The 24,667-nt window shown below is 38.9% G+C and overlaps 1 protein-coding gene across 3 annotated transcripts in view; it reads left to right on the forward strand.

Moving 5' to 3' along the window:
• DYM (dymeclin) overlaps positions 1 to 24,667 on the forward strand; it is a 306,792-nt gene that overhangs the window by 171,002 nt on the left and 111,123 nt on the right. For 2 of the 3 annotated variants that reach the window (XM_066246552.1, XM_066246551.1), the window contains exon 14: positions 6,566 to 6,730. The exons of the other annotated variant lie outside the window; for it this stretch is intronic. In XM_066246552.1, coding sequence (XP_066102649.1) covers positions 6,566 to 6,730 — 165 coding nt within the window. The remainder of the gene's footprint in view (positions 1 to 6,565; positions 6,731 to 24,667) is intronic. 3 annotated transcript variants of the gene reach the window in all.

Raw genomic sequence — 24,667 nt, forward strand, 5'->3', positions numbered from 1 at the left:
ATCTGATTATAAGAAATATTTTTAAATCGGGAATAAGTAATTTGAAAAAATTGTGAAATTGCCTAAAATATTTGGCTTTTAAGTTTCTAGTAAGATTTACATCTTAAGTCTTTATTAATGCACTTATATTCAAAAATAAATAGCTAATTTAGGATGAAAGTACTTATTGGAAGATTTTTAAATCAACAGGATTTGATTAAATTTCAAGTATTAATGATAGTAAAAAAATCTAATTAATTAAAATGTTATATGTTACAAATTCAGGGAATTTTCTGATTTTGAATTTCTTTAGCAACTGAGATAAAACAAACCACAGAAAAGAAGTTTATACTGTAATGTTATATTGTTAAAGAGGTCCTTTTTTATTATTAGAATTGCTATTACTTTCTAGATCTGGTGGTTTGATATTAGTCATTTCATCCCTTCTGAGCAAGTACTGGATTGTTCCTTTCAATGTATTTTCCAGTGCTTTGTCCAGTCTGTTAATCCTTTATACTGGAGATTCCCAGGGTCTTCATTGCTGGCAATGCATGAAGCTCCAGGAAAAATGGCTTCTGCTGCCAGTGAGTTAAATGATTCAGTGTTGTGCTTCCACCACTGTTGTGTAGTTTCCTGACTTTCAGCCCAGATTTTCCTGTGCTCATTTTCTTGGAGAGCATTAGATATCCACATTGTAATGGACGTTTTATACTTTGAAAAGTGTATGTGTGGGTGTGAGTGTGTGCTATTTAATATATTTTTTGGTTTACAGAATCTCTCCTGGAAACTTAATTATATTTAATACATGTAAATGAGCCAATCAGTGGGATTAAAGATAAGTCTTCTATGTGTGGTTGTGTTTTAATGAATGATATTTTTTGATGTTTCCAACAAAAAAGACTCTTGGTCACTGATGACTTCCATATTGCTAAACCCAATGTTCATTTTCCATTTTGTTTGCCCTTTTAATTGTGTTTAACACTGTTAACTACTCTTTCCTCAAAAGAGTCTCTTCTTGGTTCTTCTTCTTTTATGTATTTTTTGGCCACTCCTCAAAAGTTCTGTGCAGGTATATCTTCCCCTATCTAAATTTATGAAACTATGAAATGTTGACCTTTCTCAAGGTCACTCCTAGACCCCCTTCTCTCTCGACTCCTTTTGTTGGTGATCTCAGCCATTGCGGCCTATTCAACACACAGCTCTAGGCCACACCTATCTATAGACCTCTGAGACAATTTTGCCTAGTCAGATATTTGATAATCTTTTCAGTGGCTCAGAGTCATCTCAAACTCAGCATGTCTAATATGCAAATCTTGTCCTTTCCCACCCCTCCTTGATCCTCTTTCCTGTTCCCTGCCTCAGTGAATGGCATTATGTTTTATTCAAGCAGAAATATATGTCTATTTTTCTTCTAGTACCATTCACTACTATTGTGATATTCTTACGTATTTTAATAACATAAGGTTAGATTCCTCCTGATTATACCTTCTCAGTCTTCTTGACTCTTTAATTTATTTCTTCTTCTGCACAGGATCCCAATACTCGTACTTCATGAATGTAGGACATAGGGATAATAGGAATGGGTTCACGGGCCCTGTGAGGATCTTGAAATTTTATATAAAAGTTTGTGTTTATATGACTTGGTACATTTTTCTGTAAGGAGATCCATATCTTTTATTGGTACTTAAAATGGACACTTAAATAAAAGATATTTAGAACCACTATGAGAGAGTTACATTGTGAAAATCAAACATTTCTATTGGGATTTTAAATCTGTGGAGCTTAAAGACATCCTTTATATTTTAACTTTTCATCCAGAACCTGGCATCTCTTTATTTATTCAAGACCCCTTTTATGCCCAATTGTAAGTTTTTATAATTTTCTTCATATAGGTTCCAAACATTTGTTATTAATTTAATTTCTTGATGGTTTTTATCAACTGGTGAATCTGGTTACAAGCCTTTTCTACAAAAAAAAATCAAACAAAAACAAAAAACAACGATAGGGGATTGGAAAGGCATACACAGGATATTCTAGATAGCCCATAAAGTTTAACCTGCTTATCATCATCTCTTGGGATTTTTGTTTTTTTAAAGTTTGTTAAACACATAAATAAGAAAATATATTAGTAAAAAGTTCCTCTGAAAATGTTGAAATTTTATCATCAAAATGCTGTAAACCAGTAGTTTTCCACCACCAGCCTGTGGACCAGCACCAGTCCACCAGAAATTTCATACAGGTCCACAGAAGACTTAGCCACCCTGATGTTGTGTGAAGATTATAGTCACTGCCATAAACTACATTATTTGGAAGCCTGACTCTGGGGTCCCTTTTTTTAAGTATCACTCTTTTGCTTGTGGTTTTCTGGGTCTTTTGCAGACTTAAATGTTCCTCTAGGAAAGAACATTTTCATACTTGACTTCGGTGAAGCATAACCATATCAAGTAACATTTCAGAACTATACATTGCACAACCTTGGATGTCTTCATATAAGAAGGCACTGAAGAGATTTATTTTTTATGAAGTGCTGTTTTTTATGGGCTAACTCCAGACCACATTTGCTTATTTCCCACGCTGTAGTTTTTCTGATATCCTAAGCTTTTAGAATAGAGAGCAGAATGACATTTTGGGACTCTAGATTTCAGTACTAAATCTTAAAATGGGTATTATTTACTATATCAAAAAGACTAGTTCTGTTTTCTTTATGTTTTAGATTAAGATTAAATGAGTTCTTAATATTTTTAAAAAATCTTTTATCTTGAAATTGCAGACTTGTAAAAATAGTGTAAAGATTTTTTTTTTTTTTTTTTTTCATTTTTCCGAAGCTGGAAACGGGGAGGCAGTCAGACAGACTCCCACATGCGCCCGACCGGGATCCACCCGGCATGCCCACCAGGGGGCGATGCTCTGCCTATCTGGGGCATCGCTCTGTTGCATCCAGAGCCACCCGAGTGCCTGAGGCAGAGGCCACAGAGCCATCCTCAGCACCTGGGCCAACTTTGCTCCAATGGAGTCTTGGCTGCGGGAGGGGAAGAGAGAGACAGAGAGGAAGGAGAGGGGGAGGTGTGGAGAAGCAGATGGGCGCTTCTCCTGTGTGCCCTGGCCGGGAATCGAACCCGGGACTCCTGCACGCTAGGCCAACGCTCTACCACTGAGCCAACCGGCCAGGGCCGTGTAAAGATTTTTTAATCTTTCACTCAGATTCCTAAAATTAAAATTTTACCATATTTGCTGTATCATTGTGTCTATTTTCTGGAACATTTGAGAATAAATTTATAGACATGATGTACCTTTAATCACCAAGAACTTAAGTGTGTAAAAAAAAAAAAAGAGGTGAGATAGTCAACTCTATTTTTCTACTTATCTACCCATTAATCTTAACACCATTTATTGAATAATTTATCTGATATATTGCTTTATTTATTTATTTATTTATTTTGTATTTTTCTGAAGCTGGAAACGGGAGGCAGTCAGACAGACTCCCACATGCGCCCGACCGGGATCCACCCGGTATGCCCACCAGGGGGCGATGCTCTGCCCATCTGGGGCGTTGCTCCGCTGCATCCAGAGCCATTCTAGCACCTGAGGCAGAGGCCATAGAGCCATCCTCAGCGCTTGGGCCAACTTTGCTCCAGTGGAGCCTTGGCTGCGGGAGGAGAAGAGAGAGACAGAGAGGAAGGGGGGGGTAGAGAGGCAGATGGGCGCTTCTCCTGTGTGCCCTGGCTGGGAATCAAACCCGGGACTCCTGCATGCCAGGCCGACACTCTACCACTGAGCCAACCAGCCAGGGCCTGATACATTGTTTTATTTATTTATTTTTTTTTTCATTTTTCTGAAGCTGGAAACAGGGAGAGACAGTCAAACAGACTCCCGCATGCACCCGACCGGGATCCACCCGGCACGCCCACCATGGGGCGATGCTCTGCCCACCAGGGGGCGACGCTCTGCCTATCCTGGGCATCGCCATGTTGCAACCAGAGCCACTCTAGTGCCTGAGGTAGAGGTCACAGAGCCATCCCCAGCGCCCGGGCCATCTTTGCTCCAATGGAGCCTTGGCTCTGGGAGGGGAAGAGAGAGACAGAGAGGAAAGCGCGGTGGAGGGGTGGAGAAGCAAATGGGCGCTTCTCCTGTGTGCCCTGGCCGGGAATCGAACCCGGGTCCTCTGCACGCTAGGCTGACGCTCAACCACTGAGCCAACCGGCCAGGGCATGATACATTGTTTTAAAGGGCCACCTTTCTCTTATACTATGTTCCTATCCTATTTCAGTCTATTTACATATATCTTTTAGATTTATTCAGTCTATTTACATATATCTTTGGTATTGCACCTTTTTTTGGTCGTTATTATAATGGAATCATTGTATCTTTAAAAACGAATTGTTTTTTGAATAGAGGAAGGTTATTAATTTTTATTTCTCCTTCCCACATTTAAGTATGCTTGTAATAGATTTTTGGCTTATTCGCCTTCCCCTCCCCCAGCACCCACTCCTTATTTAGACAACTTTCATTCTTCATTAAGATGCCAGCTTAAAGTTCACACTGCAAGAGCCCTTTCTCAACCTCCAGATCTCTGGGAGATCTTCATTTTACTCCTCTTAGAGCACCCTGTACTTTCCTTGTATAGTGCTGATTACATTTTGGAATTATGAAGTTTTATTAGGATTTTGTTATTGTCTAATATCTATATTTCCTTCTGTCTTGTAAGCTTCACACAGGTAAGGAGTATATTTTCTTCCTCACCCTGACTTTGTTGTCGAGCATAGTAGATACTGCTTGGCTGATTAGTAGTTAGGTTGCTTAGTTGGTTGAATGGATGATTAGATTGTTCATTTGTGGAAATTTGCCCATTTCAAATCTGTCAGTCTATTAGTTTTATTTTGAGATCAACACTTTAAAAATCACCTGCTGACTCTTGGAAACTTGGTGCACTTTTAGTGTGGTTCTTTAGACATGGTCTCAGAGACTACTAGTGTAGGCATAGCCATTGATGTGTTCACTGTTTTGTTGATTTACCCTGTGAGGTTGATTTGGTGTTTTCCTCTTTCACACTTATTTTCAAGTGGGCTGAAATGTGGCATGGTGAAATTGCCCTGCCAATAATAATTCTCATTATTTTACGTTTTATAATATTACTATAAAATTTTGGAGTAATTTAAAGTTTTTACTTCTGTGTTGCAGTTTGTGGAATTAAGGCTTAGAGATATCCAGTGCCCACTGTTATGAAGCTGCTGTGGCTGGGCCGAGTCCTAATGGTCTCTGTACCGTGTGGTCTTCCGTATTGCTATGGTGCCATTGCCCAGCTTCCAGGAATATATATATAACACTGTAATGAGAAGATACCTCACATCACCAACTAGAGACATCATCATAGTTTGAGACTTTCCCCCCTGTCAGTATATCTTTTTCTTTTTAAATAGATGTTTTCTTTAAGAGCCATTTTAGATTCACAGCAAAATTAAGCAGAGAGTACAGAGAATTCCCAATAGCCCCTGCCTCCCCTTACACACAGCCTTCCCTGCTCTCAACTTCCTGCACCAGAAGCGATACATTTGTTACAATGACCCACCTTGAGACATCCTTATCACCCAAAGACCATAGTTTACATTAGAGTTCACTCGTGGCATTGTACATTCTATGGTTTTGAAAAATTTGTGCTGACATCTAACCACCATTTATGGTATCATGCAGAATAGCTGTACTTCCCTAAGAAATCCTTTGTGCTCCGCCTAGTCAACCCTCCCTCCCCACTGCCCAAGCCCTCATTTTTTTACTGCCTCAGTGGTTTTGCCTGTTCTAGAATGTCATGGAGTTGAAATCGTGCAGCATGAAGGCTTTTCAGACTAGCTTCATTTACTGAGCAATAGGCATTTAAGGCTCCCCTGTTCTTTTCATGGCTGGATAGCTCATTTCTCTGTAGCACTGGATAATATTCCATCTTGTGGATGTACCACAGCGTATTGACCCATTCGCCTACTGAAGGACATCTTGGTTATTTACAAGTTCGTCAGTTATGAATAAAGCTGTTATAAACGTTTGTATGGAGGTTTTTATGTCAACATAAGTTTTCAGTTTATTTGGGTAAAGCCCGAGGAGCATGATTTCTGGGTCATATGTTGAGAGTATATTCAGTTTTATAAGAAAACCAAAACTCTTCCAAAGTGTCTGTAAGCATTGTGCACTCCCGCCAGCAGTGAACAGGAGCTCCTGCTACTCGCATCCTCACCAGCATTTGGTGTTGTTGATGTTCTGGATTTTGGCCGTTCTAATAAGTGTGTGGTCGTATCTCATTGTTTTGATTTGCATTTCCTTTATAGGTTATGGTGTGGAACATCTTTTCATATGCTTATTTGGTATCTGTACATCATCTTTGGTGAGGTGTCTGTTTAGGTCTTTTGCCCATTTTTAAATCAGGTTGTTCATTTTCTTTTTTCTTTTTTTATATTCTCTTTTAACAGTTGTCCCCCAACCCACCCCCCTTGGGCACCAACTAGTGAAAATACATACAAAGCTTTGAGGACATTGAGTATGTTAATTTTTCAAAGGAAAACTCTTTTTCTGTTTTTCTTCTTTTACCCTTGTCTTTCAGTTATACCTGCCGCCACTTGTGGAGATATGTTTATGTGTTGGACAAACTGTATTTCCCCCACTCTCACTGTTCTACGCTTCAGCATTGCTTCTCAAGCCTCAGTGACAATGGAGAGGAGCTCTTGTCTTTAACTTGCTCTCACATTCTCAGATCCTATGCTTCCAGGTTATTAACCTCTGCTGTCCGTTTACTGCATGCTGCATGCTGTCTGTGACTGGTAATTGCATGTTTTAATGGGACATATCAATTAAGTGATTAAAGAGGAAATTTCTATTTAAAATGATACTAAATAATGCTTTAAAATAATGGCTGGGATTTGTTTCCTTACAATTGTCTTAGACACTTTATGTCATGTTTCATGGGAGAGAGAAAATCTTCCAATCACATAATTGTCCTGTAAACTTGAGAGAACTTTTCTATACTTTGTTCAATTTGGAAATCTTTTGGTTTAATTCATAAATCTTTTGGTCTATTTATAGTTGGGGGTGCTCTGGTTTGTATGTGAAATAGACAAAGTTACTATTAATTGCATATGAATTTTGAGTTCTCTCACTCTGCAAGCACATCTGATTGTTGGCTGTGAGAGTCCACCCATGTTTTGATAGAGGCATATTCAGCTGAGCAGGTTTGATTTTATAAGAAAGTACAAATAAGCCATTGGGGTTTTGTATTTCTCACTCATTTTACTTACACAAAGCGCAGGTATGAAGTCAGTGAGTTGCAGTGTGTCATGGATGACTATAGATTAAGCATAACAATGGTAGGAGTAGTAAGAAAGAGGGTAGCCATCAATCTCAAGTGTCAGAAGAATAAGCTGTTTAGTGTGGACCATGCTCCGACCTAGAGGGGCAGTATGACATTGCTGCTTTGTAGTTCACAGTTGACATTTTTAACACACATTTTCTATAAATCAGAGATGACTTATATTAGCACAGTACTGTTAACTCATATTGTGTTTGAAGGTACTGTCTTCACTGCCAAAAGACTAAAAGAAGGAAAAAACTCCATGACCACCTTCTAGAAAGAGCAAACATTTAAAATTAGAATAGATCTTTCCACATGAAGAAACATGCAGAAGCTTCAGTATATCTGAGTGAAACAAGACTGTGTAGCAGCTAAGGCGACAGAGCATGTTCTTGGTAGCAGAGAAATTTTAAAGACTCTCATAATGATGTTGGTCAGAGTCTTATTGAATTGGTACAGACATTTTTAAGAAATAAAAAAATAAGGGGTAGAAAAGCAAGTGAAAGTAATAGAATCAACTCTTATGCAAAGTGAGTGAATATCAGGTAAGTAAATACTCTTAGGAATTGGAGATAGATCTTGTCTGGTTGCAAGGAATGGAGAGAGCTGATACTAATCATTGAACCTCTTAAGTGGGCATTGTAATTGATGTTGTCCTTGATTACTAGTATGTTAGGGTACTCCAGAGAAACAGAACCAAGAGAGAAAGTGTGTGTGTGTGTGTGTGTGTGTGTGTGTGTGTGTGTGTGTATAGGGGGAGGAAGAGAGAGGTTGAGAGTGGTTGAGATTTATTTTAGAAAATTAGCTCTGGTGATTGTCAGGGCTGGCAAGTCAAATCTGTAGGGCAGGCTGGGAATTCAGGTCATCGTTGATGTTGTGGTCTTAAATTCTAAATTCACAGGGTGGCCAACAGGCTGGCAACTCAGGATTTTTATGTTATAGTCTTGAGACAGAATTCCTTCTTCCTCAGGAAACCTCAGTATTTGCTCCTAAGGTCTTCACTCACATTACAAAGGGTAATCTTCTTCTCTTAGTCAACTGACTAGCTTGACCAGTGGTGGCACAGTGGATAAGGGCATCAACTTGGAGTGCTGAGGTTGCCAGTTCGAGACCCCAGGCATGTTCAGTCAAAGCACATACAACAAGCAGCTGCAAGTTGATGCTTCCTGCTCCTCACTCCCCACTGCCTTTCTCTCTCTCTCAAAAATAAAAAATAAAAAAATCAATAAAAATCTTCAAAAAAATTAAAAAACAAAAATAAATAAAGTCGGATAATTGTGTTAATCACATTCATGAATACCATCACAACAACATCTGGACCAGTGTTTGGCCATGTAGCTGGACACCGTGGCCTAGCCAGTAGCACCTACAGTTACCATCACACTGTGTGGCTTCTGTTCTTTCTTTGTGTGTATCTTCATGAGCACCGTGTCTATGCTTCCCAGACTGTACACTTCCTGGGGGTGGGCGCTCTGCCTATTCCTCAGTACACAGCTTACAGCGCTTCATGCCTGGCACATGGTTAACCTTCACTAACACTAGTTGCAGCAAGTTTTGCCATTTGTGACAGAGGCCACTGTCTGCTTTCCTCTGGAGTCACACTCCTTACCTTGCAGGAGCAGACAGAAGAGAAAAATAGATGATCAACTGGGAAGACCAAAGGAAATGGAGGTGAATGAGCAAGAAGACAGTAGGAGAGAACAAAAGTAGAAAGTTGAAAGGGGAAAGAGGAAGACGCCATGTGGCCAAAGAAGTCCGAGTCTCAGCCCTGTCACCTAACTCCTGGCAGAGTTAAGTGGACACTCAGTTTCAGAGTCAGCACAGCGTATCTTTCCTGTTCTCCACGTCCTCCTTTAGCACCGGTCTTGGACCCCTCAGCCCTTGCCCACACTGGTTGCTTTCTCTTCCCCAGGTGGTGGTTCATTCAGTATCTCAGCTGAGCTTTAAGGTATTCACTCTCCAAAGGGTGGGTTTCAGTACGAAGGCCTTCTTTTCAGGACTGAGAAGCGAGCCTCTAGGGTGCATCTGTAAGAAAAGGTCAGGCCCAGATAAGTGGCTAAGAAAATAGAGTTTTTCAAGTCCCCTTGCAAGCCTGTCCTGTCTCTGACAGTCTCCTGTCTTCTCTCACCTCATTCCAGAGCTTTTGCACCAGATATGCTGTCTCTTGGCCTCCATATTCTGCCAGGCCCTGTCCACTTTTCTTCAACAGCATAGAAGAAATAAGGCCCAGTGGTTGGAGAGATGGGCTCAGGAGCTCAGGCCTCTTCTCCTCCCCCATGGGCTTCCCTTCCCACTCCCACCACTTGCAATCTGGGACAGCTACAGAACTCTCTTCCATTTGGGACAGACCTCAGAATGTGGGTGTGATTTGCATAAAAGGAAATATCTGATCACCTCTGTGTCACATTCATCTGCAAATGACTAACATCCTGCGTGTGCAGTGACACATGGCCAAATGTAATCTAGTTCCTGTAGTTGAAAGATTTTTCTTTCAACAGCTATGTACACAGAAGAACAAACCAAGCCAAGTATCTGAAAGGAGTAATCACAGACTCACTTCACAATTTCAAATGGCTTTTCGTTATGCAGAATATCATACAGAGAAATAAAAGCTTATTCCTTTAGAAAGAACTTCATGTTAGTCTAACATGAATTACTGCTATAGGTAGAAAGTTCGGTCATTTGCCTGTAAACTTCTTTCCAATGTGAGAACTCTTAATACAGCCTCCCTGACAGCTGCTGGGCGCTTCCCACCGCAGGAGGCAGTGGAGTTCTTGCTGTTTCATTGTTGGAAAGATTGTCATACAAGTCCTCCTGTCGATGACTTTCACATACTGGTCTGGCTCTGCTTGAGGGAAACGCACAAATATATAAGCTTTGCTGCTTATGAGAGCCCTTCAGCTTTTTAAAGACTTATGTCATGACTTCCCATAATCTTTTTTCTTTAGCTTTTTTAAATAGCCAGGTATTACTTGAACCATTCCTGAAACATGATTTTTAGGTTAGTCTTTTTCTTATCTTCCTGGATGATCTGTATCTGTCAGCACCCATCATAAAATTTAGTATCCAGAAGTGGATATTATACTTCAGTTGTACTTTATAATATTGACCTTTATAAATTAAAACTACATAGCCTGACCATGCTGTGGCGCAGTGGATAGAGCGTCGGACTGGGATGAGGAGGACCCAGGTTCGAGACCATTGCCAGCTTGGACCCAAGGTCGCTGGCTGGAGCAAGGGGTTACTCGGTCTGCTGTAGCCCCCCCCCCCCCCCCGGTCAAGGCACATATGAGAAAGCAATCAATGAACAACTAAAGCACCACAACGAAAAACTGATGATTGATGCTCCTCATCTCTCTCCGTTCCTGTCTGTCCCTGTCTATTCCTCTCTCTGACTCTATCTCTGTCTCTGTAAAAAAATAAAATAAAAATAAATTAATTTAAACTACATAAATCATAAATTATAGTTATAAGTTATACTGTAGTTGTCCTAAGACACCTCACTGCTTTATGAGGCTAGGTATACCTTGGCTAAAGAAAAATTCCCAAGCCCTTTTCACAGGAACACACATCTCCCTAGACTTGTACGTTTAATTATTTGAGCCTCATTGCAGGGCTTTACGTTTATTCTCACTTAAATCTGGTATGTTGATTTTGTTCATCTTTCTCTGTAGAGTCATACTCCTAAGGCTGTAAGCCCAGCAGACCTGGTGGCTTCTCTTTTTTACCTTTAGGAGCACTGAGATCCCTCTCAGATTACTAACCTGAGAACTCATGTCTATAAAAATCAAATTTAGAATTTTGAGTGAGCGTTTGAGAAGTTTAACATTACTAGTAACTATATACATTAAGTCAAATGCTTTGACTGCCTAGATCATTATGTCCAGATTTTTAAAACACTTTTTCCTTTGACTTGAGAGAAAAAGAGAGAGAGAAAGAAAGAGAGCAGAAGGGAGAGAAGCATCCACTCGTTCCACTTGGTTGTTCCATTTAGTTGTACACTCAGTGGTTGCTTCTCATACGTGCCCTGCCTGGGGATCTGACCCGCGACCGTGGCATGCCAGGACTACACTCTCTCCACTGGGCCACCCGGCCAGGGCCTGTGTCCAGCTTTAAGTCCTGCTTTCTTAGGTTTCAGGGAGGAGTGGTGAATAAGTTTTATGTGAGATCCATGAAAGAACATACCTGTTTTTCTTTATTATTAAGTAATTAATTTATATATTTTTCTGATGTCAAAAGCACAGGTGCTAATATTGGTTTTTTAATATTGTTTTAATTGGGCCTGAGACAGGAGAAATCAAGGAGAAGTTTAGTGTTGAGATGATTCTCGTTTAGTGGTACTGCTTATTTTGAGTTACTCTTAACTCAGGGTTTTAGTTTGTTGCTACCTGATGCTAGGAAGCTGAGAAAGACCATTGGCAATGTTTTACAGTTATTTTCTAACATATTATTTTAAACAGTATGTTTTCCTTATAAAATTAAGCAGGTGGAGGACATAGAACTCTTGAAGAATCTATCAAAAATTATGGCTCTTCTCTTCAGAAGACAAAAGTAGAAAAAGGTGCCCTTAAATTGAGAGTTTACATGCAACTAATTTAGTTAGAACATTACATAGAACTCTTATAAAAGAGACAAAAACCTGTGCTGGTAAGCCCACATGTAAGATAAAGAATGGGGAAAACAGTAGATTGTTATAAAGAAATAGCTATCAAAAGGCTTCAAAATATTAATATCTTGGAATTTATTATAGAGAAAGAACTTAAGGAAATTTTATTTAGGAATAAAATAAGGGAATGGTCAAGTAAACTGTAATTTGTCAACTCAATGGAATAGCAAACAGCCATTAAAAATATTAGAAAGATCCTGACCTGTGGTGGCGCAGTGGGTAAAGCGTAGACCTGGAACGCTGAGGTCACTGGTTTGAAGTCCCGGGCTTGCCTGGTCAAGGTGCATGTGGGAGTTGATGCTCCTGCCCCTCCCCCCTTCTCTCTCTCTCTCTCTCCCTCTCGCTCTCTCTCTCCCTCCCTCCTTCCCTCTCAAAATCAGTAAAAACTACTATAAAGAAAAATATAAGTAGAAATATGGAAAACATTTGATATGTTAAGTGAAAAATAAAATTAAGGCTATTAAAAACTGTATAAAATTATATTCAAATGGACAAGAGCTAGATAATGTATGAAAATGTTGTGGAGTATTAGTTAAATATGCATGATATACTTTTTAATCATTTTAAGTTTATTTTTGAGGCATTTAAAAACATTATACAAACTTAAATGATAAGTTTTTCCTCTTTTTCTTTATCCTCCATTCACTGCCCAAGTTAAATGTATGTTTGTGGCTTTTTTACCCCTGCCAACATAATGTAGTGTTATTTTATTAATTGGCAAAGAGCTGAAATGGTGTATGGAATAAACAGGAGTCCCCTGATCTGTGATCACAGGAGATTTCTCCCATGGCTTACTTTAGAATATGTATAAATTCTTTTTTTTTTTTCCTTTTTAACTGAATAGATTTATAATTCTGAGTACAACATTAAGTCATTTCTGTACCTAAACTGTAGCACTTTCAAATTTAGGAGTGTTTTTACCTATTTGGTACATCTTTTAAATCCTGTGGTTTAACAAATTACATTGGGTGCCGTTTTATTTCTTTAAAAGGAGTGCATCTTTAGTCTAAACTAACAGTGTTCTAATGAGTTTCCTCAAAAGAGTTTTTAAAAATTGCTAGAACAGTCTTGTCATAGTACATGCCACTCACTAAATCTGTACTGAATAAATATTTGAAGCCATAGTAATAATTTTTCATGTGATACTGTCTTAATAATTTCTGTTGTGGCTCTGTGCTTTATTGATTTCTGTGCCTCTTCAGTGACATGAAATGAAATGTATTATCCCGCTTAAACCATTATGGTTTCCTTTTGAATTACAGATTCACTGCTCAATTCTGTCATCCAGTTTAGTCCATTTTCTGTAATGTGTTCAGTCTTAAGATTTACTACATTAGTACTCAGTGCTGGATAAGTCAAAATAGGATGGGTAACTTCAGCTCAGAAAAGTTAGGAAAAATAAACAATAGGCAATTTTTTTTAAAATCACTTTTGTTAACAGCATGTTTTCTGATTTGGGGATTTGGGATTTTTTTCCCCTCAAGAATTATAGGGATGAATCGTGGCTGTGTGTTCTGTAGCAGAGAGAAGGGCAAAGCTTGACACACCTAGTCACCATCTTTCCTCAGTCTCAGAGATGAGGTGGACAGTTTTGCCCCGTCCCCTTCTCTTGGCATGTGTGACAGAGTATTGTCTTTCTTCCCACCTTTTTCCATTTCTTTTTTGGCCTCAATTGTTTTAAATATTAGAATTCCTTAAAGCTTGGTCCTAAGATCCTCATCTCTCTTTCCTTTTTTTTTTAATTTTCCATTTATTTGAGACAGAGAAGGAGGAGAGAGGGAGGCAGAAGGGGGGGGGGGGGAGAGAGAGAGAGAGAGAGAGAGAGAAGCAAGAGCTCATTGTTTCACTTAGTTGTGCATTCATTGACTGTTTTTCATATGTGCCCTGACTGGGTGCGCTGGGTCACTGCTGTATCCACTGAGCCACCCTGCCAGGGCCAGTCCTTCTCTCTTTTGACTTAAATGTTTAGCTTAGGCATTTTCATCTCTTTCTGTGACTTTACATGTCACCCTGTGCCAGTACTTCCCAAACCGGTAACTCCAGTTGAAATTCTGAGTTCCAGCCCCATATTGTCAGCTACTGTCATTTACCTTCATGTTAATGTCACCACTCAGACCTCTCACATGCTTCATCTTTCAGGTGAACTCTTAGCCTTTCTCCACAAACCTTTTCTCTTCGTCTCCTCCATCTCAGGAATGTAGTCTCTGTCCATCGGATTGCCTGTGCTCATCATATGAGAATCAACATTTTCTTTCCCTCACCCCTACATTCATCCTCACTCCGTCCATTTCACTATCCAAAATGTAAGTGGGATCTCGCCTCTTTTCTCTGTCCCCATTGCCAGCTCCTCTCGCTCAAATCATCCTTAGCTTATACCTAGACTGTGAAAACCTCCCATCTGGTTCCCCCGCCTCCAGTCTGCTCACTCCCACTCTCACAGGCATCTTCAAATAACCGAAGTCAGATCGTCTCTTCCTGCTTAAAACCCTTCCATGGCTCCCTCTGCCCTCAGCGCAGGACGTGCTCTAGATCACCAGTTATCTTTTCTTTTCCAGGATTTGCTGACCCCTTTTCCTTCTTAGGGCTTTTTACATGTTCTCTGCTGTCTAGCTTGTTCTTTTCCCTACTATATATTTCTTACACTTGTTACTTCCTCAGACTAGTTTCCGTTGTCCCCAAATCTATTGTTATACTTAATATTATGTTTTATCTCACATACGTTCTTTCTTTTTCTGTCTCTTAGAATAAACTGTAAGGCAAAAAATGTGTGCTTTTTAATCCACAAATCCCTCACACCTAATACAATACTTATATACACAGTAGGTACTTATATTTGCTGAGAATGAATTGTTTTAGTTTATTACAATTAATTTTTTGCAGGATTACTTAGTCTAATAACGACTGCTTCTTCAGAGATTACTTGACCAGGAGCTGAGAGATGGTAATACTGTTAAAATGCTACCACATCTTCAAAATAGCATTCAAGGCCCTGGCCAGTTGGCTCAGTGGTAGAGCGTTGGCCTGGCATGCAGGAGTCCCGGGTTTGATTCCTGGCCAGGGCACACAGGAAAAGTGCCCATCTGCTTCTCCACCCCTCCCCCTCTCCTTCCTCTCTGTCTCTCTCTTCCCCTCCCACAGCCAAGGCTCCATTGGAGCAAAGTTGGCCCGGGCACTGAGGATGACTCCATGGCCTCTGCCTCAGGCGCTAGAATGGCTCTGGTTGCAACAGAGCGACGCCTCGGATGGGCAGAGCATTGCCCCCTGATGGGCGTGCCGGGTGGATCCCGGTCGGGTGCATGTGGGAGTCTGTCTGACTGCCTCCCCGTTTCCAACTTCAGAAAAATACAAAAAAAAAAAAAAATAGCATTCAAGATGGCATCATTAGATAGTGAAGTATTCTGGTTATAGTTTCCATCAGTCTGTAGTAAAACTGCCTGGCAAAGGAATACTCTGTAATTCTTCTTGCATATGCAGAATTGCATTGCTTTTGTCTCTCAGTTAAATATTTTACAGCCTGACCAGGCAGTGGTGCAGTGGATGGAGCATTGGACTGGGACGCAGAGGAACCCAGGTTCAAAACCCTGAGGTCACTTGAGCACGGGCTCATCTGGTTTGAGCACAGCTCACCAGCTTGAACCCAGGGTCTCTGGCTTGAGCAAGGGGTCACTTGGGCTGCTGTGGCCCTCTGGTCAGGGCACATATGAGAAAACAATCGATGGACAACTAAGGTGCCGCAACGAAGAATTGGTGCTTCTCATCTCTCTCCCTTCCTGTCTGTCCCTATCTGTCCCTCTGTCTGTCTCTGTCACTATATATATATATATATACACACACACACACACACACACACACACACACACACATATATTTTTTACAAATTTTCTACACTTTTTAGATTTCTATGGTCAACCATGACCACCAAAGCAACATCAACGTGCTTTGAAAGGTGCCTCATAAAAATACAAAATTAACATTTTTCTCTGGGTACTCTAAGCAGAAGAAATTCAGAGGGAAAAGTAATATAATTTTTCATTAAGTTTTGCCTCCTAACATTTAAACCCAGTACTGGAAAAATAGTTTGATAACAGTGTAGCTCTAATAACCTTGCCCCCCCACCCCACCCCAAAGGGTTTCTGTTGGCATCCATAAATTACAGAAGCTAGTGACTGTAATAGTAGTAACAGAATAAAGTTTTAGAGATGTAGGAAAGAATTAAGAAGGTATATCACTGTATGTACTACACATTTTATTGAACTTTTTTTAAATTCAAAATTTCCTAGTAGAGAAGAATATACATTTATTATACTATCCCCAATTGGCACTTAGTAAAATATTTTCAGTGTGTTACTTGTAAGAGTAAGACTTATTGAAGACCAACAGTAACATTAAAACCCTACTCAAAATAAATATTGCACTAGCCTGCCTTGGTGATCTGCACTGAACTGTCATTAAGTTGTATTGTCCACTTATTGTCCAAAGGGAAGAAACTTAGATTAAATCAACAAAATACATATAACAAAAGATACTTATTAATTAAAATTTTAATCTGCCAAAAAGATGTCGTGAGAATTTCAGCATATGGAAACAAAATAAGAAAGAAGTGATAGAATCTGAAGAAACAACAATATGAAATTCTTATTTGATCCCAAAAAATGGTAATAGATCTTTCTTCCACCAAATGCTCTTAAGTGTAGATTTCATTGGTAAAGGAGGTACTCAAGTCTTAGTTGATGTGCCTATTGGTATTGTGTAGGAGAAACCAAAGTTTTGAAGATGAACGCCCTAAATAACAAAATAAAATTTTCTCATGCTGTTTAGATTACATATGGAGGATCTGGAATGGATACAAAATTCCCCCAACTGGAGGCTCTTCCCCTAGGGCTCTCATTTGCAGGGAATTTCATGTACATATTCAGACATGCAGACTTGCATAACTGCGTATTATAGGAATATTCTTGGTTACTAAATGTCTAACAGACTTAAACATACAGGGTTTCCCGTATATGGAAGAAAAGTGATTCCACCCACTCCCCATGCCTTGGCACGTCATAATGCCAGCCCTTACATTTATTTGACTTCCAGAATTTAAATAGGCGGTGATGTGAATCAGAAGTCAGTGTTTCACCTACTAGCACTAAGTAACTAAATCATCAGGCTCAGGATGAGAAAGGTAAATCCTTTTCAATTTGGTCAAAGTGGGAATAGCATTTACTCTAATCCTGTCTCTCTGAAGTAGACAACAAAATGATTTATTTCTAGCTTACAGAAGACGAGGAAGCAGAAGACAATAGAACTGAAATGGTTTGGCAAAGATTGCACAAGTTGGAAGTAGAATCCAAGTTTCTGGAGTCCCTGCTGTGATCAAAGTTTCATCTTATTTAATGTCACAGCTTTATAAAGTGAGATAAATTCATCTCCCATACATGTGCCTAAGGAATTATTCTCAACAGATAGCTACTTTTTTTTTTTTTAATTTCACGTTTCTAGAGTTTAAAATTTCAGTTCAATCCTGTTACCTTTTAAATCTCTATCTCACAGATTTTAGCTGGAGTGGGAATTGAAGAGTTACTAATTTTCTTGGGCATTTTCCATGTGTATTCTTATATTGATCTTAAACTAGAAGTGCATGTTCCAAGAGGTCGCTTGTTTTACACAACACTTCCACAAACTAGCTGTCTATAAGGGGCAGTTCGTTAAAAATTAATTTTTTAATGAACTTTAGATGTACTATATAGATTTCCTAAAGGCTGTGTATTAGAGAGAACATATGCACAAAATATTTTCTTTGTCCAGTAGTGGTGATAATAGCTAATATTTATTGAGCTCTTACTCTGTGATGGACATTCTTCTCATTAACTATTTTTTGTTTTAATCCTCAAAGCAACTCTGTGAGATAGTTAATACCATTACCCCATATTATAGATGAAGAAACTGGATACACAGAGTGATTTAAAACCTTGCTAGAAGACACTGAAGCCAATATTGAAACCCAAACATTCTGGATAGAAAAGCCACACTTTCACCTTGTATTGCCTCCCAAGAAGCCTTTTACTAATATCATGATTTTATTAAGTAACTTTGCCCTTAAAATAATTTCAACCCATCTAAGAGCCAACTATAAGCCTGATATTATTTGATGATTACACATTTTAAATATTTGTGTTTAAATTCTTAAACTTCTATTCTCTACTCACAATTTTACTTGAAGATAGTTTTTAAAAACTAGCTAAAATTAAAAATTGAAATGTAGACTGTAGAAACAAAAGAAAAACTGCATTTTTTTGGTTTTCTAAATTCTATATGTACCATTTAGTCTTGTTTCTACTCTTAAAACATGCAATGTCTTATAAAAAAACACACTAGCCTGACCAGGCGGTGGCGCAGTGGATAGACTGTCAGACTGGGAGACGGAGGTCCCACATTCGAAACCCCAAGTTTGCCAGCATGAGCGTGGGATCATAGACATGACCCCTGGTCGCTGTCTTGAGCCCAAAGGTTGCTGGCTTGAAGCCCAAGGTCGCTAGCTTGAGCCCAAGGTCAAAGCTTGGGCTAGGGGTCACTCGGTCTGCTGTAGTCCCCCAGTCAAGGCACATATGAGAAAGCAATCAATGAACAACTAAGGTGCCGCAATGAAGAATTGATGCTTCTCATCTCTCTCCCTTCCTGTCTGTCTGTCCCTCTCTCTGTCCTCTCTATCACTGCCACAAAAGTAAATAAATAAATAAAAATAAAACACTAATTCTTATAAAAGTTCATAATGTTGTATCCTAAATGTCTAAGTTTGGTTTTAATTTTTTATAGAGGTTTGGTTCTTTTTCTTCTCAAAGTCGGAGTGTTTACAAACTATTCCTAAACAGTTTTTAACTAGATTTCACAAAGTAAGCATATGTAGATTTTCGCTATAACCCAGAAGATAAGTTTTACATTTTACTTACCACTGGGAAAAGGGAAAAGGAGAGCAATGAGCTACTGAGTATAGGAATCTGGCCAGAAAGAGCAATTTATGTCTTATTAAGGTGGGTCCCAACTTGTAGGATTCATGTAATAGCCTTTAGTTCTAAACTTACAAAATCACATTTAAAGATAGTGATGTAACTGTATGCAATGATATTTTAATATCTTTACTGTAAAAAGTCAGAAAGTTAAAAATGGGGGGGTTAACAAATAATTTAAAACCACTGAATAAGTAGCTGCAGGTAAATTTATTTCTAAGCATTCAGTAATAAAAATGCGTCTGGAGAATATTTTTCATAGTTTAACTGATTGTAGGATAGTCTCTGGATTCCTTTTACTGTCCTTAAATGGTCAAGTTAGAGAGCATCACTGTGGATTAAATACTGGTCAGTAAAACATTGCGCAGTCATCTGTTCTGTGGGTTTTTAATTCTTGTTGTTTTCTTGTTTTGCGTAACAATACATTACTCAGCAGGCAAGATACTGAAGTAGTGTGTTGTGATCATCTAGTTTAAAGGAAATAAAATAGCTTTGATTTTCATTAGTTTTAAAATATTCCTTCTCAAGAATCACTGTTCCCTGATTTCTGTGTCAGAGCTAAGCAGCAAATGCGAGAGGTATCCAGGCTACCTAATTTTGCATGACTGTTGGTATGACTATGGTAAGAGTTTGTGATATTTCCTGTTACTGTGGTCTAGAGAAATTTTATTTTACCTTCCCTGTCTGATTTTCTAGTCCCGCCCTTACTTCTGAGAATATAGTAATGATATAGTAACCTGTTTGTGGTTCCACTGAAAGGTGATCCACTTTGAGCTAGAATCAGGGCACAAACTAAGAGGCATTACAGACTTGAGAATGTAACTCCCTTATGCATATTTTCTTTAAGGGAACCAAATCCATTTGGCTTTAATTTGCAATATCTTTTACAGTCAAAATGGTGGTGGTTTTGTTCTGCTACCCAAACAGTACAATGACCTCTTAAAATTATTTATTAACTAACTCACCTCTGGTGTAGCTGAAATCCTAGATTTGAATTTAACACATAATTTAAAGCTCTGCTTTTAACATCTTGGGGAATGCACACAATTAAATCAGTGTTCTTTAACTTTACAAATTAAAAGAATAAGTAGTCATCTCAGAGGGTAATGTGGTCTTATTTGTTTGCAACATGTGGAAATTTGACAGGCATCCTAATAGCCAACACCGCAGAACTTACTTTCCTAATAATGCTGCGTTCCTTAGCATAAAGAAGCACTGTGTATTATCACATTATTCGTTATCTGGTTCCACAGGTATATTGTCTGACCTTATGCATTTAGAGAAGCTGATTAGTCCTCTTACATAATCAAATGAAATTTCTTCTCTTGTCCTATACTTGTATAAATACAGTAGTTATTTCCTTGCCTATTAATATTTGTTGTTCAAATATTTTTCTGAGTTTAGTTTTCATTTTATTATTTTTAGATGTGCTATCTCTTTAAATTATCTTTTTGATGTTCTGTTTTAGCTTTGAATTTTAATTCGTTATTTTAAAGAAATCATGATGTTCTGAAACTACAGTGTTATCTAGAACTAATTATTTTCTTTGTTAAATATAATTCCACTAAAAAACATCATACACTAATAATGCAAGTAGTGGGTCCAGGGACCCTAGGGTCCGTGACCTACTGTGGGTTCTGGGCTGCTCGCAAGACAGAATTCAGTGACAAGCCAGCACAGAGTTTAAAGTTAAAGTGAGTTTAATAGTGAAGCAGTGAGGGAGAGAGTGGGCTGCTCTGCAGACAGAGCACCCCCTGTTCAATAAGAGGGAGGAATATTTAGCATCTTCCTGGGAAAGGGGTGGAGGTTTCTCATAGGAGCTCTGTTGGCCATTTTGTGTCCTTATATGGACTTTCCATTTCGATCACGAGGATGAGGGGTGTGTTGTTTAGCATGTTAATGCATTATCATGAGTATATAATGAGGCTGGCATTACCATTGGGTAAAATTAGTTGTCTCGTTGAATTGAGCTGGTCTCTGCCAATTTTAAACCCTAAATCCAGTAGCAGTTGGTCTTGCTGTTTTCTTGACAGTTCCTGCAGTTTTTCTCGATTGCAGCTATTTCATCACATACCCTATCAGTAATGAGATTTCATTAGACCAATTCACTAAATCATTGGTCTGGCCTAAAAGAGATGGTTTTCCATGAGCCACTTTGTTTTTCTAACCTTTCTCTGTAGCAGTTATCACTGTCCTTATTGTCAACATAGACAAACATACGGTATTCAGAATTGAGCAAGCTGTAGGTGATAGAAAAAGAGTGAGACCAGTGTTCTAATTCACTAGTGTTTCCCATGACACTCGGAATAGTTCTGGGGGTTTTTAGATTGTATATTCCCAAAGACTATGGTCTTCCTTTTGACAATCAAATATCCCCAGCTGACTGTTTCTGTATCCTTCAAAAGGTTGGATTTATGATTTTTAGATCCCTCTAGATTATGCATTCGCTTTGGTTAAAGATACTATATGTAAAAGCTCTACTTTTAATTAGCAAAGCTTGTCAGGATTCACATTGTGATGAATATGGTGAGTGAGCCTCACCACAGTGTAATAACAAAAACATTTCAAATTTGAGCCTCACAGTGTTTGGTCTGATTGATTCAGTCCATAAATAGGACAGGTGGGTGGATGGGTGATCTCAGGTAGGCTTCCTCACTAAAGTGACTTTTAAAAAGTGATTTGAGGACAGCTTTGGTGGATCAGTAGGTTATTCCAAGTGAAGGGGGTGGTGTGAAAGGAGATATAGGCAGGAGTAGGCGAGAAAGACAAAGGGTTCATTTAGGAGAAGAGAATGGGGAATGGGACAGGCTGTGGGAGATGAGATCAAACATACGAATTGGAGAAGAATTGTGGAGCCATTTGGAGACAGGAAAAAAGTTGTACTTTAAATGTTGAGAGAGCCAACACTCTCATTAGAAGAAGAAGTGTGGTAAACTTATACCCCCAAAAGGAGAATGATGACTGTTTAGTATGTTTCATCATTTAATAAGAAGACATTGAATGAGCAGAGTAAAAATAAAGTGGTTATTAAGTAGGTGACCATGTAATTTATTATTCAAACCCAGGGCCCTGTAAGAGAATGTAAGGGGACTCTATTTAATAGTTCCACTGGTATAAAATTTATAATTTGGAACATGCTGGCCAAATCGGGTCATGTTCTGGGCATATGGTTATCCCATTATTATTAAATAATTATTTGTAGGTCATTAGCATATCATAAACATTGAAAAAATTAAAATCCTGACTTCTGAAAGTGATACATCCTAATATTCCTAAAAAATAATGATAAACTGTGAATAGTTCAGTGTTAGTTTCTGGCCAGAACTAGTGGGACTTGTTCCTGAGGTTGACTTACAGACATTGGTGTTTTGGAGACAGTGTGGCATGGTGATTAGAAGTTGACTCAGGCTGCCTTGGCTTAAGTGCTATTTTGCCACTGAGAAACTAGTGATCTTCAGCAAGTAAGGTGGAGACAATAGAGAAAACTGCCTTTCTGGGTTGAGGTGAGGTTTAAATGTGTTACCATCTGCAAAACACCTTAGCACAGTGCTAATGTCACATAAAAGCACCCAAATCCTATTACTATTTTTCCCATGATTACCACAACTACTATTTATTTATTGGTGGTTAGTACGCTCTCAATTGGAATTACTATAAGGTAATAAATACTTGAAGCTTTCGCTGGCCTGTGGTGGCACAATGGATAAAGCATCAACCTGGAATGCTGAGGTCACCAGTTCAAAACCCTGGGCTTGCCCAGTCAAGACATATACAACAATCAATGAACAACAAAAGTGAAGCAACTATGAGTTCATTTTTCTCGCTCTTCCCCACCCCGTAAAATCAATAAATGAAATAGTAAGATAAAATAATTAAGGCTTTCTGATGTTTCTGGCAGCTTTCTACCTTTTATTTGTAATGATAATTCAGTCTGAAGGAAATAAGTTTGGCCTTTTCTTTTCCATTCCAATTTTAATACGCTACCGTTCACATCTCACCTTCTGTATCATCCAGCTCTCACTTTTCAGAAGGAGCTTGGTTTCACAGGAGCACTGCTGAGTTACTGAGTACAGTGATTCCCATTCTGCGCTCAGCTGAGTCTAGAGATGTTTCAGCAGCATTGTGTTCTTCACATCCAATCCCTATTCTGTGCAGATTGACAGCTAAAGAGTAATCATTTAATTCTCAGTTTTCAGTAAGAAAGACGGAATTTACTTATTCTCTAGGAGTAGGGATGGGGGGTCTTGCCAAATAAAAATAATGATGTGATTCATATCTTTCTAGCTTTAAGTAATCATTTAAAGAGATTTGTGAGATTGTTACTGATAATTCACCTTGAACATGCCCATCTTCGGTCCACTTGTACTTATTATTTCTTTTTCCTACAATATGCTTCCCCAGAGATCTGAACAACTCACACCCTCACTTACTTTAGGTCTTTGCTGAAATGTCTCCTCCTCAGTGAAACTTTCTCTGACTACTCCATCCAAAATCAGAGCCCTCTCCAGCACTCTTCTTTTTTCTTTACCTTTATTTTTCTAAATTACATTTATTTCAGAAGCACTGTGATAGTTCTCCATACCTCATAGTTGCTGGAGTAATGATATACTTTAACCCTATAATGGAGTAAAAGTTATGCTGCTTTAATAATGCAAGTGGCCCAGTCCTCAAGTGGCCGAGCCTTCCTTTAGAATTGATTTGCTTATGAAACGGATTATGAAATGTCTCATGTTATTGGTCTGCAGTGAGTTGTGGTGGCTGTGTCTAGGGACAAAATGGCAGTACTGTTTCTTTTTCTTTTTTTTTATTCATTTTAGAGAGGAGAGAGAAAGGAAGAGAGAGAGAGGAGAGAGAGACAGAGAGAGAAGGTGGGAGGAGCTGGAAGCATCAACTCCCATACGTGCCTTGACCAGGCAAGCCCAGGGTTTCGAACCAGCGACCTCAGCATTTCCAGGTTGACGCTTTATCCACTGCGCCACCACAGGTCAGGCGGCAGTACTGTTTCAAGTACAGCCTTCTGGAGAAAAGGCAGAAATAATTTTCTTTTTTCAACAGAAGAGAGAGTTTCCACTCTTGGTTCTGGAGACCCAAGAACCCTAACCTGCCGTCCAGTTGAGAGAGGGGAACTGCCTCATCTTACCCACATCCCTAAGTGTATTAGTCATCCTGGGCTGCCAGAGCAAAATGCCACAGACTCGAGTTCTGGAGACTAGGAGTTCAAGGTGAAGGTGCCAGCAGGACTTTTGTCTGGGAGGCCTCTCCTCTTGGGCTGCAGACAGCTGTCTTCTTGCTGTATTAGTATTTTATTTATTTATTCATATTAGTATTTTAGCGAGAAAGGTAACCATGGATACAATTAACTAGAAAAATGTGGTCAGTGTTTTCTCTAATTTTGAAGGGTGAGTAGAGCAGATTTATGTAAGAAAGAGAAGTAAAAAGTAGGGAGTGGCGGATTTGAACTAGAAATTAACCCTGCTTTGTGATGTTTGTCTTCCCTGATGGTGCTAAAATATTATCTAAAAAAGTAGAACCTAATACAGTATATTGATTTCCATAAGGAAGAATAATGTTTTATAAGAGTAGGAATGAAGGGCATTTATAATCTATGAAAGACTAATTGTGCAAATAAATTACAGTGATAGGTTGCTAAATGAAAATCCATCAAAACAGAAATGTGGAATGCCACTAAAGCAGTACATA

Source organism: Saccopteryx bilineata, chromosome 11 (assembly GCF_036850765.1).
Source record: "Saccopteryx bilineata isolate mSacBil1 chromosome 11, mSacBil1_pri_phased_curated, whole genome shotgun sequence".
In the NCBI taxonomy this organism is placed as follows: Eukaryota; Metazoa; Chordata; class Mammalia; order Chiroptera; family Emballonuridae; genus Saccopteryx; species Saccopteryx bilineata.